The sequence below is a fragment of the Ranitomeya variabilis genome, chromosome 3 (assembly GCF_051348905.1).
Source record: "Ranitomeya variabilis isolate aRanVar5 chromosome 3, aRanVar5.hap1, whole genome shotgun sequence".
Classification (NCBI taxonomy): Eukaryota; Metazoa; Chordata; class Amphibia; order Anura; family Dendrobatidae; genus Ranitomeya; species Ranitomeya variabilis.
Window position 1 is genome coordinate 294,022,505 of NC_135234.1, and position 18,351 is coordinate 294,040,855.

The 18,351-nt window shown below is 46.3% G+C and overlaps 1 protein-coding gene across 4 annotated transcripts in view; it reads right to left on the reverse strand.

Annotated features, from left to right (window-relative positions):
* Window positions 1–17,325, reverse strand: part of SERINC2 (serine incorporator 2) — a 313,329-nt gene extending 296,004 nt beyond the window's left edge. Inside the window, exon 1 of one of the 4 annotated variants that reach the window (XM_077295553.1) lies at window positions 17,026–17,325. In XM_077295553.1, the coding sequence (XP_077151668.1) occupies window positions 17,026–17,064 (39 nt within the window). In that variant the 5' untranslated portion in view covers window positions 17,065–17,325. The other 3 variants (XM_077295556.1, XM_077295554.1, XM_077295555.1) reach the window with 3 other exon arrangements.
* Between the last annotated feature and the right edge of the window lie 1,026 nt (window positions 17,326–18,351).

Genomic DNA, 18,351 nt, shown 5'->3' on the forward strand with positions numbered 1-18,351 from the left:
ATAAGTTACCTTTCTTTATTCTGCTATCAGTAAGCGGGCCTCTCTGTGCTAAACCTGGTTCATTTCTGTGTTTGTCATTTCCTCTTACCTCACCGTCATTATTTGTGGGGGGCTTCTATCCAGCTTTGGGGTCCCCTTCTCTGGAGGCAAGAAAGGTCTTTGTTTTCCTCTACTAGGGGTAGCTAGATTCTCCGGCTGGCGCGTGTCATCTAGAATCAACGTAGGAATGATCCCCGGCTACTTCTAGTGTTGGCGTTAGGAGTAGATATATGGTCAACCCAGTTACCACTGCCCTATGAGCTGGATTTTTGTATTCTGCAGACTTCCACGTTCCTCTGAGACCCTCGCCATTGGGGTCATAACAGTATGCATGCCGTCATAAAGCCTAGAATCCTCATTGCCTCTCTTATGGAGGGGGTACTTCTCCTGATTTGATGTATGTGCCTGATCAAGGCCTCCTGTCTGTCTTCTGGTAAAAAATGTGTTCTGAGTTTGGAGTCTAATATGACCCCCCAAAATTTCATTCTGGAATCTGGGACCAGGCAAGATTTCTTCCAATTCACAATCCACCCCAGATCCTGCAGGATGGAAAGTGTGAAGCTGCAGTCTATTCTGAGAAGTTTCTCTGATCTCATCATTATCAGAAAGTCGTCCAGATATGGTACTATGGTCACATTCTGATTTCTTAGATAGGCCACAACTTCTGACATCAGTTTGGTGAATATCCTGGGCGCCGAAGCAAGCCCGAAGGGGAAACATTTGAACTGGAAGTGGTACAATATTCACTTGTTCATTAGGGCAAACCTCAGAAATTTTTGGTAGGCAGTGTGTATTGGGACATGATAGTATGCATTGCTTAGAGCCAAGGTGCACATCACCATGTCCTTGTCTACGAGAGGCGTTGTGGACTTTATAGATTTCATCCTGAATCTTTTGTACCGGATCCACCTGTTTAGGAGTTTTACATTTATAATCGTTCGGGAGTCCCCCGACGGCTTTTTTTATTGAAAATAAATGGGAGTAATGGCCTTCGCCTCTTTCTGAGATGGGAACTGGGATTACTGCGTTTAACTATCAACTCCTGGATGTTTGTCCACATAGAGGAGTCTGAGAGCGGACAGGGTCGTGTTACAACAAATCTTTCTGGGGGACTGCTGGAGAACTATAGCCTGTACCCCTGAGCAATTACCTGCAGAATCCAAGGATTTTGGGATATTTTCTGCCAACCCCCTAGAAATTTTTGTAACCGACCACCCACCTTGATGTCATTTATTAAACTTTCCTGTACCTGCACTTGGGAAGATGGAGTCTCTACCCTTTCCACCCTTGGGATAAGACCACCTCCCAGTCTTCCCTTTCCCCCTGTAGTCTGTCTTCTGACTAGGTTGGGATCTACGAAAGGGCTGGTACTTTTTTGTATTTTCCTCATGGAACCCCTTCTTTTTATCTGAGGCTTTTTCTAGGATGTCATCTAGAATAGGCCCAAATACTTTATTCCCTGAGAATGGGATTGCGCACAATTTATTTTTTGATTGGATATCCCCCGACCAGGTCTTTAGCCAGATGGCTCTTCTGGCTGCATTGGATAAGGATTCGCTTCTGGCAGTGAAGCGTACAGACTCTGCAGAAGCATCTGCCATAAAGCCTGTTGCAAGCTTAAGTAATGGTAGGGATTTGAGAATAACATCTCTGGAAGTTTTAGCTTTGAGATGTTCCTCCAAATAGTCTATCCATAGATGCATTGACCGGGCTACCGATGTTGCAGCTATATTGGCCCGTATTATTGCTGCGGAGGACTCCCAAGTTCTCCTGAGCAGTCCATCTGCTTTGCAATCCATAGGATCTTTTAAAGCAGAGGAGTCCTCAAATGGGATTGAGGTCTTCTTCGCCACCTTTGCCAACGGAACATCAATCTTGGGAACTTCATCCCACACTTTAATGTCCTCTGAATTATAAGACAAACAGAGTCTGAAATCTCTGGGTACTACTAGTCTCTTCTCCGCTTCCTGCCATTCTTCCAGAATCATGGAACGGATGTGGTTGTTGACTGGAAAAACCTTTGTGACCTGGGCATGTAATCCGCCAAACATCTCATTCTGGATCGAGGTCTCCTCTGGCGTGTCCTGTAACTGCATGGTGTTACGAACTGCATACAGAAGCTCATCTGTATCTGCTGCCGAGAAGAGATATCTCTTCCCTCTGCCCAATGATCCGTCTCTTACCTCCAGGTCTGAATCCTCCGAAATGTCTCCTTCGGAAGAGGGACTAGACTCTCTTGGCCTTTTCCGTGATGTCTGCAGTTCTGACTGGCTTGTCTGGGGAAGATTCAAGCTTGAGATGGATGCCTGAACCTCTTGACGAATCATTGTCTTCATACTGGTTAATAATGCAGTCTGCTCATCACCCACAATTTTAGCTGTGCACGACTTGCATAGTGGCTTCCGCCAATTTTCCAGAAACTTAGCAGCACATATTGGGCATTTATTTTTCCCTGATTTCTTTCTTTCGGATGTGGGGATAGGAGGCTCTACCTAGGATAGAATACATAATACACTTTGTAGACAGGGATGTAGGGGGGAGTGGTGAGCATTGTGGTATGGCTTAGTATAGCCTACTCACGTGCCCCTAAAGCTGGTCAGTCCCCTCAGGTCTGTCAGTCTCCTCCATAGTGAGGACAAACTACCATACAGCCGTGTGTTCCTTGTGGCAGGATGGCCGGTGGATAAAGACCCCCGTAAAGCGTTTATATAGGTTTTACCTGGTTGATCCTGCCCTCCTTACCACATCCACGTGGTTGACAATGCTGAAAGGCCTCTCCTGAGGCCAGCGTTGGCGTCCCTCTGTCCGGCGCTCGCCGCAACCGGAAGTGACGCGGCCATCGGTCGGAAGTGACGTGGCCGCAGGTCCTGGAGCCAGCAGCGGCTGCCTCGCTGAGAGCGCTTGCCGGAGATGGACGCGGCCGCACGCTGGGATCGGCTGCCATCTGGAGATGGCCCCCGTATACACCCCCAGCAAACAGGCGCCCGGACAGAGAGCCCCCAGCATGGAGGAACAGATCCGATCCCATGAGCAGCGCTACACTGGGGAGGCTGAGGGACCCCCCATCGCAGGTATCAGCCGAAGATATCCTGCGGCGGGGAAGGGAAAGGCTGGGCCCCCCGATCCCCACCATCTGCACAGCACCGTCGGAGGAAAAGATTGCCGTTCTTATCCACAGTGGGACAGGAAAAACACTTCCTTTTAACCGCTTGTTGCTCCTGTCCCACTGAGGGTAAGAAGGACGTCCTCCAATGGTGCTGTCAGGATGGTGAACTGGAAAACCTATTTAACCCCTTCATGACCCAGCCTATTTTGACCTTAATGACCTGGCCATTTTTTGCAATTCTGACCAGTGTCCCTTTATGAGGTAATAACTCAGCAATGCTTCAACAGATCCTAACGATTCTGAGATTGTTTTTTCATGACATATTGGGCTTCATGTTACTGGTAAATTTAGGTCGATAATTTCTGCATTTATTTGTGAAAAAAACGGAAATTTGGCGAAAATTTCGCAGTTTTCACATTTTGAATTTTTATTCTGTTAAACCAGACAGTTATGTGACACAAAATAGTTAATAAATAACATTACCCACATGTCTACTTTACATCAGCACAATTTTGGAAACAAAATTTTTCTTTGCTAGGATGTTATAAGGGTTAAAATTTGACCAGTGATTTCTCATTTTTACAACAAAATTTACAAAACCATTTTTTTTAGGGACCACCTCACATTTGAAGTCAGTTTCAGGGTTCTATATGGCTGAAAATACCCAAAAGTGACACCATTCTAAAATCTTCACCCCTCAAGGTGCTCAAAACCACATTCAAGAAGTTTATTAACCCTTCAGGTGCTTCACAGCAGCATAAGCAACACGGAAGGAAAAAATGAACATTTAACTTTTTAGTCACAAAAATGATCTTTTAGCAACAATTTTGTTATTTTCCCAAGGGTAAAAGAAGAAACTGGACCACGAAAGTTGTTGTCCAATTTGTCCCGAGTACGCTGATACCTCATATGTTGGGGTAAACCACTGATTGGGCGCACGGCAGGGCTCGGAAAGGAAGGAGCGCCATTTGACTTTTTGAATGAAAAGTTGGCTCCAATCTTTAGCGGACACCATGTCACGTTTGGAGAGTCCCTGTGTGCCTAAACATTGGAGCTCCCCCACAAGCTACCCCATTTTGGAAACTAGACACCCCAAGGAACTTATCTAGATGCATAGTGAGCACTTTAAACCCCCAGGTGCTTCACAAACTGATCCGTAAAAATGAAAAAGTACTTTTTTTTTTTTTTTTTTCACAAAAAAATTCTTTTAGCTTCAATTTTTTGTTTTTCACATGGGCAACAGGATAAAACGGATCCTAAAATTTGTTGAGCAATTTCTCCTGAGTACACCGATACCTCACATGTGGGGGTAAACCACTGTTTGGGCACATGGTAAGGCTCGGAAGGGAAGGAGCGCCATTTGACTTTTTGAATGGAAAATTAGCTCCAATCGTTAGCGGACACCATGTCGTGTTTGGAGAGCCCCTGTGTGCCTAAACATTGGAGCTCCCCCACAAGTGACCCCATTTAGGAAACTAGACCTCCCAAGGAACTAATCTAGATGTGTGATGAGCACTTTGAACCCCCAAGTGCTTCACAGAAGCTTATAACGCAGAGCCATGAAAATAAAAAAAATTTTTTTTTTCAAAAATGATTTTTAGCCCACAATTTTTTTTTCCCAAGGGTAACAGGAAAAATTGGACCCCAAAAGTTGATGTCCAGATTCTCCCGAGTACGCTGATACCCCATATGTGGGGGTAAACCACTGTTTGGGCACATGCTGGGGCTCGGAATTGAAGTAGTGACGTTTTGAAATGCAGACTTTGATGGAATGCTCTGCGGGCGTCACGTTGCGTTTGCAGAGCCCCTAATGTGCCTAATCAGTAGAAACCCCCAAGTGACCCCATTCTGGAAACTAGACCTCCCAAGGAACTAATCTAGATGTGTGGTGAGCACTTCGAACCCCCAAGTGCTTCACAGAAGTTTATAACGCTGAGCCGTGAAAATAAAAAAATCATTTTTCTTTCCTCAAAAATAATTTTTTAGCCCGCAATTTTTTATTTTCCAAAGAGTTACAGGAGAAATTGGACCCCAAAAGTTGTTGTCTAGTTTCTCCTGAGTACGCTGGTACCCCATATGTGGGGGTAAACCATTGTTTGGGCACACGTCTGGGCTCGGAAGGGAGATATCACCATTTGACTTTTTCAATGCAAGATTGGCTGGAATCAATGGTGGCGCCATGTCGCGTTTGGAGACCCCCTGATGTGCCTGAACAGTGGAAACCCCTCAATTCTAACTCAAACACTAACCCCAACACACCCCTAACCCTAATCCCAACCGCAACACACCCCTAACCCTAGTCTTAACCCTAATTCCAACCCTAACTCTAATTCCAACCCTAACCCTAAGGCTATGTGCCCACGTTGCGGATTTGTGTGAGGATTTTTCGGCACTGTTTTTGAAAAATCTCCAGGTAAAACGCACTGCGCTTTACCTACGGATTTACCGCGGATTTCCAGTGTTTTTTGTGTGGATTTCACCTGCGGATTCCTATTATGGAGCAGGTGTAAGACGCTGCGGAATCCGCACAAAGAATTGACATGCTGCGGAAAATACAACGCAGCGTTTCCGCGCTGTATTTTCCACACCATGGGCACAGCGGATTTGGTTTTCCATAGGTTTACGTGGTACTGTAAACGTGATGGAAAACTGCTACAAATCCGCAGCGACCAATCCGCTGCGGATCCGCAGCCAAATCCGCACCGTGTGCACATAGCCTAATTCTAACCCTAATTGTAACCCTAGCCCTAATTGTAACCCTAGCCCTAAGTGCAACCCTAGCCCTAAGTGCAACCCTAGCCCTAAGTGCACAACCCTAAGTGCAACCCTAACCCTAAGTGCAACCCTATCCCTAAGTGCAACCCTATCCCTACCCCTAATGGAAAAACAAAGATAAATATATTATCTGCATTTTATTATTGGCCCTACCTATGGGGGTGATAAAGGGGGGGTTATTTACTATTTTTTTTTATTTTGATCGCTGTGATAGAACTTATAACAGCGATCAAAATGTACAGGGAAGGAATCTGCCGGCTGGCAGATTCGGCGGGCGCACTGTGCATGCGCCCGCCATTTTCCAAGATGGCGGCGCCCATGCGAGAAGACGGAGGACACCGGGACTAGGTAAGCATGGGGGGGTGCGATCGGACAGCGGGGGGCGGGCGGAGGGGAGGACGGGGGAGGGGCGAGGAAGGCGCTTAGGACAGGACGGAGGGGTAGGGAACACTGACGGCGGCTGCAGATCGCTGCCGCCAGTCGGTGGGGGGGCCAGATTGGGGTCTCCAGCCATGGCCGATGCTATTGCAGCATCGGCCATGGCTGGATTGTAATATTTCACCAATTTTCATAGGTGAATTACAGATTGCTCTGATTGGCTGTTGAAAGTGAAACAGCCAATCAGAGCGATCGTAGCCACGGGGGGGGGGGGGCGAAGCCACCCCCCCTGGGCTGTAGCACCACTCCCCCTGTCCCTGCAAGTCGGGTGAAATTGGAGTTAAACCTTTCACCTGGCCTGCAGGGACGCGATCTGGCCATGACGCATATGCTGCGTCACAGGTCGGATTAGCACAGGTTTTCATGACGCATACGCTGCATCAAAGGTCGGGAAGGGGTTAACTCCAAAACATCCTATCAAGCCAAGTTACATGTTAACATAGGAACCCTTCTTTGATATCACCTTCACAATTCTTGCATCCATTGAACTTGCAAGTTTTTGGAGAGTTTCTGCTTGTATTTCTTTGCATGAAGTCAGAATAGCCTCCCAGAGCTGCTGTTTTGATGTGAACTGCCTCCCACCCTCATAGATATTTTACTTGATGATCCTCCATAGGTTCTCTATAGGGTTGAGGTCAGGGTGGCCACACCATGAGTTTATCTCCGTTTATGCCCATAGCGGCCAATGACGCAGAGGTATTCTTTGCAGCATGAGATGGTGCATTGTCACGTTTCTGCTTCTTAGACCATGGAAGAAAGTTGTCAGTCAGAAACTCTATATACTTTGCAGAGGTCATTTTCACACCTTCAGGAACCTTAAAGGGCCCTACCAGCTGTTTCCCCATGATTCTGTCCCAAAACATGACTCCTCCTCCTCCTTGCTGACATCGCAGCCTTGTTGGGGCATGGTGGCCATCCACCAACCATCCACTACTCCATCCATCTGGACCATCCACAGTTGCTCGACACTCATCAGTAAACAAGACTGTTTGAAAATTAGTCTTCATGTATGTCTGGGCCCACTGCAACAGTTTCTGCTCGTGAACACTGTTTAGGGGTGGCCTAACAGTAGGTTTATGCACCACAGCAAGCCTTTGAAGGATCTTACACCTTGAGGTTTGAGGGACTCCGGAGGCACCAGCAGATTCAAATAACTGTTTGCTGCTTTGTAATGGTATTTTGGCAGCAGCTCTCCTAATCCTATGAATTTGTCTGGCAGAAACCTTCCTCATTATGCCTTTATCTGCATGAACTCTGTCTGTGCTCTGTTTCAGTCACAAATCTCTTCATAGTATGATGATCACTCTTAAGTTTTTGTGAAATGTCTAATGTTTTCATACCTTGTCCAAGGCATTGCACTATTTAACGCTTTTCAGCAGCAGAGGGATCCTTTTTATTTCCCATATTGCTTGAAACCTGTGGCCTTAATAATGTGGAACATCAGTAGTTTTCCTTTAATTAGAGTCATCTGGAAAACTAATTATCACGTGTTTAAGATTGATTTCAGTGATCCATTGAGCTTTGAGACACAATACCATACACGAATTTATTTGAATAACAAAACAATTAAATCTTTATGACACTTAAATCCAATTTGCATAATAATTTGGAACATGGTGTATATGACAAAGCTTCTCCCCTATGTCCACACCAGACGAATAAAGCACTGATGCCACCCATGTGCTGTCCATGATTTTCACCTATGAGAATATATGACAAAGCTACGTGAATTTTTCCAGACCATGCGGACAGAACACACAGGACTCATGAACGTGTGAATGGGGCCTTAGAGATGAACAGTCTCATAACTATAACTTCCGAAGCCCTGGTGACCTACTGTCATCTCTCCAGTAAGGTCAGGCTGGGCATACAATTTGTCTGTGCTGGACCAGACACATGAAGAGGGTCCCATGTAAAGAACACAAAGGTGCAAAAGTTATTCGCCAACACCTCCACGTATGGTGGGAAAATCCCCCACAAACTCGTCCTGTGCGAACACAACCTGGCCAGGGCTACTTAGAAGTATCATGCCACAGGTCACGGCAGCCATCATCAAGTTCCCAGCACTGGGCTACGCACAAACTCGCCAACTCCATTGTATAGAGCGTCTGTAACAAGAGACCGCAGATGAGGGAAGAAGCCAATACACATACATACACAAGCCATGGAAGAGGGACTGAGGAGGGAGCACACTCCGAGATGCACCCATGTTCAGTGCTTACACAGCTGAGGGAGTGCACTCCCAGACACGCACCTATGGTCAGTAGTTACACAGCTGAGGAGGGAGCGCACTCCGAGACATGCAACCATGGTCAGTACTCACACAGCTGAGGAGGGAGCACACTCCCAGACCCGCACCTGTCACGTTAATGTATAAAATGGCGTATGATTTTTGCACCTATAGCCATGGTCCTGAACACCCACACTAGATTTCACCCCTTCCTCCACAGCACTACACTCCCTCTAACGCTACACTCCTTTCTTCCCCCCTCCTGCAAGCCAGGAATGTTAATTAGGAAGGAATTCCTTTGTCCAAAAGAAGCACATACAGTTCAGACCAAAAGTTTGGACAGACATTCTCATTTAAAGATTTTTCATGACTATGAAAATTGTAAATTCACACTGAAGGCATCAAAACTATGAATTAACACACGTGGAATTATATGCTTAACAAAAAAGTGTGAAACAACTGAAAATATGTCTTATATTCTAGGTTCTTCAAAGTAACCACCTTTTGCTTTGATAACTGCAAAGCATATCCCGGACCCAGTCAATGATAGAAAAATGATGCATACATATTCAGAATGTGATTTCACAACGGGACCTCTTGCAGGAGTCTGGCCCCAAGAGAAGCAGAGAAACTGATTTCTCCTGAACCGTGTGGAATAAGATCACGTTTGGATTCAATAGAAAGCCAATTTCAATATAAGATGAGGGATGTGTGTTCTGTGACCCCGCTAGGTTCGCAAGCACATCTAGGAGTTTTATAAGATTCGTACCAAAATGTGCACCCTGGCAGCTAAGAGGAGGGGGCAGGCAAACCAGCCCCTTTAGTGGTCACAAGCCTGCAGGTATAAGTTACTGCCAGTAAGCCCAACCTTTCTTCTTCCCTGGGATCTCACCACAGAAAGACTCATGAATTGGGACATTTGGGGCTCCGCCTACCAGCATGGTTTGCCGGAAAAGATCTGAGCACATGTGAGTTTTATCATTCTTCTTTAATCCATGTTATTTTATAATTGCTTTGTGCATACTTTGTCTCATATTGTAACATCTTTATATGCCTTTTATTAACACTGCCTAATCTTTTATGGAGTAAAATATATAAAATACTAGCTTTGTTCTCCTGCTCTATAACATACCCTAAGTCTTCTGAAGTAATTGCGCTACTGATTTGGGTTGGCTTCGGACCCTTTTAAATCGGAGCTAGTGGCAGCATACTTGTTCTGTACATTTGGGAGTTGTAGCGACGGCGGCGTTGATAATTATTGCTCCTGCCTGTGTGGGAGTAGTTATATCGCCCTTGCTGCATCGTGCCCAATTGCCAGTACATAGCAGGCAGCCTTTCTGGCGACCAATTACCCTAGGTGCAGTACGTAGTTTGACCTGAGTGTAAGGGGGGCGCCAGAGAGCTGCAAGTTCCAAACCGAAACTGGGATATAGATAAATCCCCTTCAGAAGGAACCAGGGGCAACCAAACAACCCCAGTTCATGACAAATTGGTGTGAGTAGTGGGGACGATAAAGATATCCTCCCCGGGATCCGTTATATAGTGCTGACCGTCACGGTGTGAATCGTGACAGCACCCATTGTCAGTACTTACACAGCTGAGGAGGGAGCACACTCCCAGACACCCACCCATAGTCAGTACTTACACAGCTGCGAGGGAGCAAACTCCCAGACATGCACCCATGGTCAGTAGTTACACAGCTGAGGAGGGAGCGCACTCCGAGACACGCACCATGGACATACCACCTGTTCAACCTGTGCAAACCACACAGGGGCCACTAGTGCCCCCCCCCCCCCCCCCGACGGGCACTCAAAGCAATGAATGTGAATGATATCTAGCGGTAGTATTACTGCTACAGGAGAAGCAGGGGGGCCGGCTCTGCTGCACGCATGTGATTTGACAGTTAAACGGGCCCCCCTCCTCACCTGCTAGCATATATTATGCTGCTGTCCAGCCAGCTGTCACTGCTGCGGTCTGCGGTGAGGTGACGGGTAGTAGATGCTGGATCAGGAAGAGAGGAGGGAGGGAGAGAGCCTCTAAGTCACATTGAGTCACTAAAGCTTGCAAGTTGCTCTGCTTGTGACTCACTGTTGCTGTGCACGGGCAGTAGTTCGTGCACTCTTCCCAGAGCCTCAGTGATCAGCGGAAATGGGTCTTTACATTACACATGAAAATGGGGGGGTGAGGGGAGGAATTAACCACTGCTCTAGGTAGGGGAAGGGCCGGCCACCCTAGAATAAATGTATTCAAATGATCGATCCACTATATAGGGGGTGGATGGGGATAGAGATCTACAGAGCGCCTGGTACATGTTTAAGGTTATATAGAGTGCACAGTGACATTTGTGCATGGTTACCTCTCAGCCAATCACACACTGCCTTAGGCTACTTTCACACTAGCGTCGTGCGCTGCACGTCGCTATGCGACGTTACGGCGCACCGACGCTAGCTAGCTAAGAGCCGCACAACGGGGGCAGCGGATGCTGTTTTTCAACGCATCCGCTGCCCAATTGTGAGGTGCGGGGACGTGGGGGCGGAGTTCCGGCCGTGCATGCGCGGTCGGAAAAGACGGGAACGACGCACCAAAAAACGTTACAAGCAACGTTTTTTGGTGGCGACGGTCCGACGCAACCGTCGCATGATGGTTGCGACGTGTGGCAATGCGTCGTTAATAAAAGTCTATGGAGAAAAAACGCATCCTGCAAGCACTTCTGCAGGATGCGTTTTTTCTCCAAAACGACGCATAGCGACGTGCAGTGCACGACGCTAGTGTGAAAGTAGCCTTACAAGCACATCTGTGATTGGCCGACAGGATGATCTGCAAGTGTCTTCTGTGCAGATATGACATCAATTGCATGACTGCTTTGTGTTGAATTCAGTTGTTAAGTACGGAACTTAAATTTATTATTTAGAGTTGATAGTTGTGTTCTAAACTGATAAATATTACAACCTATATGTTCACATAACTTTGTTGCGCTATGGGGGGGCCGGGAAGATTTCTTGCACAGCGGCCCTCTGCAGTCTGTGACCGCCCCTGACATGCACCCTGACCCATGGTTGGTACTTACACAGCTGAGGAGGGAGCGCACTCCCAGACACGCACCCATGATCAGTATTTAGGCCAGCGTCACACTAGGCGTAAGACAAAACGGTCTGTTTCTTACGGCCATAATACGCAGAAAAGTCCCAAAACACTGTTCCGTATTCAATGCGAGGATTTTTACGGTCAAATGTATCAGTGTGTAATCCATATGGCGATTTTTTTGCGCAAGCTTGCAAAATATTCCTAAAAATAAATATATATATATATATATATATATATATATATATATATATATACATATACATATATATATCTCAATGTGGACAAATCTGAACTAATTATCTTTCCTCACTCTCGCATATCTTGCCTACCTGATCTATCTATCAAAATAAATGAAATCACACTTTCCCCTGTCCCCAAAATCCGCTGCCTCGGAGTAACCCTTGACTCTGCCCTGTCCTTCAAACCGCACATCCAAGCTCTCGCCACCTCCTGTCGCCTCCAGCTCAAAAATATTTCCAGAATCCGTCCTTTCCTCAACCCACACTCTACCAAAATGCTCGTGCATGCCCTAATCATCTCCCGCCTCGACTACTGCAACATACTCCTCTGTGGCCTACCTTCTAACACTCTCGCACCCCTCCAGTCCATCCTTAACTCTGCTGCCCGTCTAATTAATCTCTCTCCTCGCTACACTCCTGCTTCCCCTCTTTGCAAATCCCTTCACTGGCTCCCAATTTCTCAGCGTATCCAGTTTAAATTACTAACACTGACCTACAAAGCCATCCATAATCTTTCTCCTCCGTATATTTCCACACTAATCTCTCAATATCTTCCCTCACGTAATCTCCGGTCCTCCCAAGACCTCCTCCTTTCCTCCACGCTTATTCGCTCCTCACCCAATCGCATCCAAGACTTCTCCCGAATATCACCCATCCTCTGGAATTCAGTGCCCCAACACATCCGGTTATCCACTACTTTTGGATCCTTCAAAAGAAACCTGAAAACCCATCTCTTCAAAGAAGCTTACAGCCTGTAAAGACTACACGGCCACCTCAACACCACTGGAGCTACTGCAACCCTTGACCTACTGTCTCCTTCCCCACAATCCTGTAGATTGTAAGCCCGCAAGGGCAGGGTCCTCTTCCCGCTGTACCAGTCTGTCATTGTTAGTTTTGTTTACTGTAAGTGATATTTGTATTTTGATGTAACCCCTTCTCATGTACAGCACCATGGAATTAATGGTGCTATATAAATAAACAATAATAATAATAATAATAATAATAATAATTTATATTATTTCAGCTCAAGATAGCATAAAAGCCGGTAATTCAATTGCCGGCTCTTGCTCTCTCCTTCACAAAACCGACAGGATATGGGACATGGTTTACATACAGTAAACCATCTCATATCCCTATTTTTTTTTTTCTGCATATTCCACACTACTAATGTTAGTAGTGTGTATGTGCAAAATTTGGACGCTCTAGCTGGTAAAATAAAGGGTTAAATTGCGGTAAAAATTGGCGTGGGCTCCAGCGCAATTTTCTCCGCCAGAGTGGTAAAGCCAGTGACTGAGGGCAGATATTAATAGCCTAGAGAGGGTCCATGGTTATTGCCCCCCTCCCTGGCTAAAAACATCTGCCCCCAGCCACCCCAGAAAAGGCACATCTGTAAAGATGCGCCTATTCTGGCACTTGGCCACTCTACCCACTCCCGTGTAGCGGTGGGATATGGGGTAATGAAGGGTTAATGTCACCTTGCTATTGTAAGGTGACATTAAGCCAGGTTAATAATGGAGAAGCGTCAATTATGACACCTATCCATTATTAATTCTATAGTACGAAATGGTTAATAAAACACATACACACATTATTAATAAGTATTTTAATGAAATAAAGACACAGGGTGTTGTAAAATTTTATTATACTCTTAATCCACCTGAAGACCCTCGTTCTGTAACAAAGGAAAAATAAAAAAAATCACCAATATCCCATACCTTCCATCGTTCTGTCACGTCCCATGATATAAATCCATCTGAAGGGGTTAAATCATTTTACACCCAGGAGCTCTGCTAATGCAGGTGTGCTCCTGTCTGTAAAATGTTGTGAATGAATGGAATGCAGGGGAATGTCCTGTAGTTACCTCGAGTCACGGTGATGCGCCCTCTGCTGGATGAACTCATGAATTCGACCGTGGGAACTTTTCCCAGGCTCAAGTTCATATGAGGACATCCAGCAGAGGGCGCATCACCGCGACTCAAGGTAACTACAGGACATTCCCCTGCATTCCATTCATTCACAACATTTTACAGACAGGAGCGAATCTGCATTAGCAGAGCTCCTGCGTGTAAAGTGATTAACCCCCTTTAGATGGATTTACATCATGGGACGTGACAGAACGACGGAAGGTATGGGATATTGGTGATTTTTTATTTTTCCTTTTTTACAGAACGAGGGTCTTCAGGTGGATTAAGAGTATAATAATATATTACAGCACCCTGCGTCTTTATTTCATTAACCCCTTCATGACATTGGGATTTTCCATTTTTCCGTGTTCATTTTTCGCTCCCTTCCTTCCCAGAGCCATAACTTTTTTATTTTTCCATCAATTTGGCCATGTGAGGGCTTATTTTTTGCGGGACGAGTTGTACTTTTGAACGACATCATTGGTTTTAGCATGTCGTGTACTAGAAAACGGGAAAAAAAATGCTAAAACTGACCTGCCATTATGATTCTCCAGGTCAGTATGAGCTCATAGACACCTAACATGACTAGGTTATTTTTTACCTAAGTGGTGAAAAAAAATTCCAAACTTTGCTAAAAAAAATTAAAAATTGCGCCATTTTCCGATACTCGTAGCGTCTCTATTTTTCATGATCTGGGGTCGGTTGAGGGCTTATTTTTTGCGTGCCGAGCTGGCGTTTTTAATGATTCCAATTTGGTGCAGATACGTTCTTTTGATCGCCAGTTATTGCATTTTAATTCAATTCCGCGGCAACAAAAAAAACGTAATTCTGGCGTTTCAAATTTTTTCTCGTTACGCCGTTTAGCGATCAGGTTAATTCTTTTTTTTTTTATTGATAGATGGGGCGATTATGAACGTGGCAATACCAAATATGTGTAGGTTTGATTTTTTTTTTTTATTGATTTATTTTGATTGGGGCGAAAGGGGGGGTGATTTAAACTTTTATTTACTTTTTTTTTTTTTTTTTTTCACTTTTTTTTAACTTTTGCCATGCTTCAATAGCCTCCATGGGAGGCTAGAAGCAGGCACAGCACGATCGCCTCTGCTACATAGCAGCGATCTGCTGTTCGCTGCTATGTAGTAGAAAATCAGGTGTGCTGTGAGCGCCGTCCACAGCTGCCGGGGATCAGTAACCATAGAGGTCTCAAGGACCTCTATGGTTACAATGGAGAAGCATCGCCGACCTCCGATCATGTGACGGGGGTCGGCGATGCGCTCATATCCGGCCGGCCGGATGCGGTAGTTAAATGCCACTGTCTGCGTTTGACAGCGGCATTTAACTAGTTAATAGCTGCGGGTGAATCGCAATTTCACCCGCCGCTATAGCGGGCACATGTCAGCTGTTTAAAACAGCTGACATGTCCCGGCTTTGATGCGGGCTCACCGCGGAGCCCTGCATCAAAGCAGGGGGATCTGACCTCGGACGTACTATCCCGTCCGAGGTCAGTAAGGGGTTAAAATACTTTTTAATAATGTGTGTGTTTTATTAACCATTTCGTACTATTGGATTAATAATGGATAGGTGTCATAATTGACGCCTCTCCATTATTAACCTGGCTTAATGTCACCTTACAATAGCAAGGTGACATTAACCCTTCATTACCCCATATCCCACCACTACACGGGAGTGGGAAGAGAGTGGCCAAGTGCCAGAACAGGCGCATCTTTACAGATGTGCCTTTTCTGGGGTGGCTGGGGGCAGATGTTTTTAGCTAGGGGGGCCAATAACCATGGACCCTCTCTAGGCTATTAATATCTGCCCTCAGTCACTGGCTTTACCACTCTGGTGGAGAAAATTGCGCGGGAGCCCAGGCCAATTTTTTCTGCGATTTAACCCTTTATTTTACCAGCTAGAGAACCCAAATTTTGCACATACACACTACTAACAGTAGTGTGGAATATGCAAAAAAAGGGGATATGAGATGGTTTACTGTATGTAAACCATGTCTCATATCCTGTCGGGTTTGTGAAGGAGAGAGCAAAAGCCGGCAATTCAATTACCGGCTTTTATACTATCTTGCGCTGAAATATATATCTATCTATATCTATATCTATTCTATGTGTACACATTTATTTTGCCTATTCTGTCAGTGTGATTTTATTGTACACCGCACTGAATTGCCAGCTTTTCTAGAGAACACCGCTGCGTATTTCTCGCAAGTCACACGCATGGTCCGTGTGTAATCCGTAATTTTCTCACCCCCATAGACTTTCATTGGCGTATTTTTTGCACAATACGCTGACAAACGCAGCATGCTGCGATTTTCTACAGCCATACAATACTACATATTACGGATGCGTAATATACAGCTGATAGTAGCAGCCCCATAGAGATTCATTGGGCCGTGTGTAATGCGTATTTTACGGACGTATTTTCTGCGCTCATACGTCCGTAAAACTCGCTAGTGTGACGCCGGCCTAACACAGCTGAGGAGGGAGCACACTCCCAGACACGCACCCATGGTCAGTAGTTACACAGCTGAGAAGGGAGCGCACTCGGAGACACGCACCCATGGTCAGTACTTACACAGCTGAGAAGGGAGCGCACTCGGAGACACGCACCCATGGTCAGTACTTACACAGCTGAGGAGGGAGCGCACTCCGAGACACGCACCCATGGTCAGTAGTTACACAGCTGAGGAGGGAGCGCACTCCCAGACACGCACCCATGGTCAGTAGTTACACAGCTGAGGAGGGAGCGCACTCCCAGACACGCACCCATGGTCAGTAGTTACACAGCTGAGGAGGGAGCACACTCCCAGACACGCACCCATGGTCAGTAGTTACACAGCTGAGGAAAGAGCACCCTCCCAGACACGCACCCATGGTCAGTAGTTACACAGCTGAGGAAAGAGCACACTCCCAGACACTCACCCATGGTCAGTAGTTACACAGCTGAGGAAAGAGCACCCTCCCAGACACGCACCCATGGTCAGTAGTTACACAGCTGAGGAGGGAGCGCACTCCCAGACACGCACCCATGGTCAGTAGTTACACAGCTGAGGAGGGAGCACCCTCCCAGACACGCACCCATGGTCAGTAGTTACACAGCTGAGGAGGGAGCGCACTCCCAGACACGCACCCATGGTCAGTAGTTACACAGCTGAGGAGGGAGCGCACTCCGAGACACGCACCCATGGTCAGTACTTACACAGCTGAGGAGGGAGCACACTCCCAGACACGCACCCATGGTAAGTGCTCGGCACACTGGCTGAGGTCTGGAGGCAGTAATGATGTGTCCTTCCTGAACGATCCCTGCTGTGAATGAAAGTAGTCAGCTCTGCAGTTTATGAGCCGAGTTTTGTTTTGCTTGGCTGGTGTCTGGCTGCTTATGCTTATCATATTCAGGTTACTGAAGTGTGACTCATGTGGGAGGAGCAGTCAGGAGAGAAGTAGATGTGGACTGGAGTAAATGCAGATGAGTACTGGAGAAATGGTGCAGACAACAAGCACAGGACAGGGTGGATGGGAAAAGGAAAAAAAAAGGGCTTCCTATTGTTAACCCTTAAGTGCCCCCAGACTGCAAGCATTAGGCTATGTGCACACGTCAGGATTTCTTGCAGAAATTTTCTAAATAAAACCGGACATTTTCTGCAAGAAATCCGCATGCGGATTTTTCGGGGTTTTTTTCTGCGTTTTTTTTGCAGATTTTTTGCCTTTTTTCCGGAGGTTCTAGGATGCGAAAAATCCGCAACGTGTGCACACAGCCTTAGGCTATGTGCACACGTTCAGAATTGCTGCGGAAATCTCTGTGGCAATTCCGCAACTCGTGCCGCGGGAGATACGCATGCAGAATTGGCATGCATATTCCTGCTAAACACTAGCGTTTTGCAAGCGTTTTTAGCTTGCAGAATGCTAGTGTTTTCGAAGCGATCTGTAGCATCGCTTGGAAAACTGATTGACAGGTTGGTCACACTTGTCAAACATAGTGTTTGGCAAGTATGACTAACTTTTTACTATTGATGCTGCCTATGCAGCATCAATAGTAAAAGAATGCTAAAAATAATTAAAAAAATAAAAATCCTCGCGATGCTCCCGACAACTAACGTTCCCAGCGATACCTCCCGACAATGACCCCAGATGACGTAGCATCACGCGAGACCGCTACGTCATCACGGGTCATTGTGCAAGGCATCACTGGGAACGGGAGCTGGCAGGAGCATCGCTAAAGCCTGGGCTGGATTCGGGGGCCGCCAGAAGGTGAGTATAACTATTTTTTATTCCCAGGGCCTGGAGGAGAGTCTCCTCTCCTCCACACCTGGGTACCATCCGCACATGATGGTGGGCATAGCCCTATGCGATGCGAGAAGTAAGCGGATCAATGCATTCCTATGTGTGCGGAATCACCGTGATTCCGCACAAAGAATGAGCATGCTGCGTATTTTTCCGTGATGCGATTCCGACGCCGAAAAATACACAGCATTGTGGAATCCCATTGAATTCAATGGATTGTGTATGCGTTTTCGCAGTGTACAGT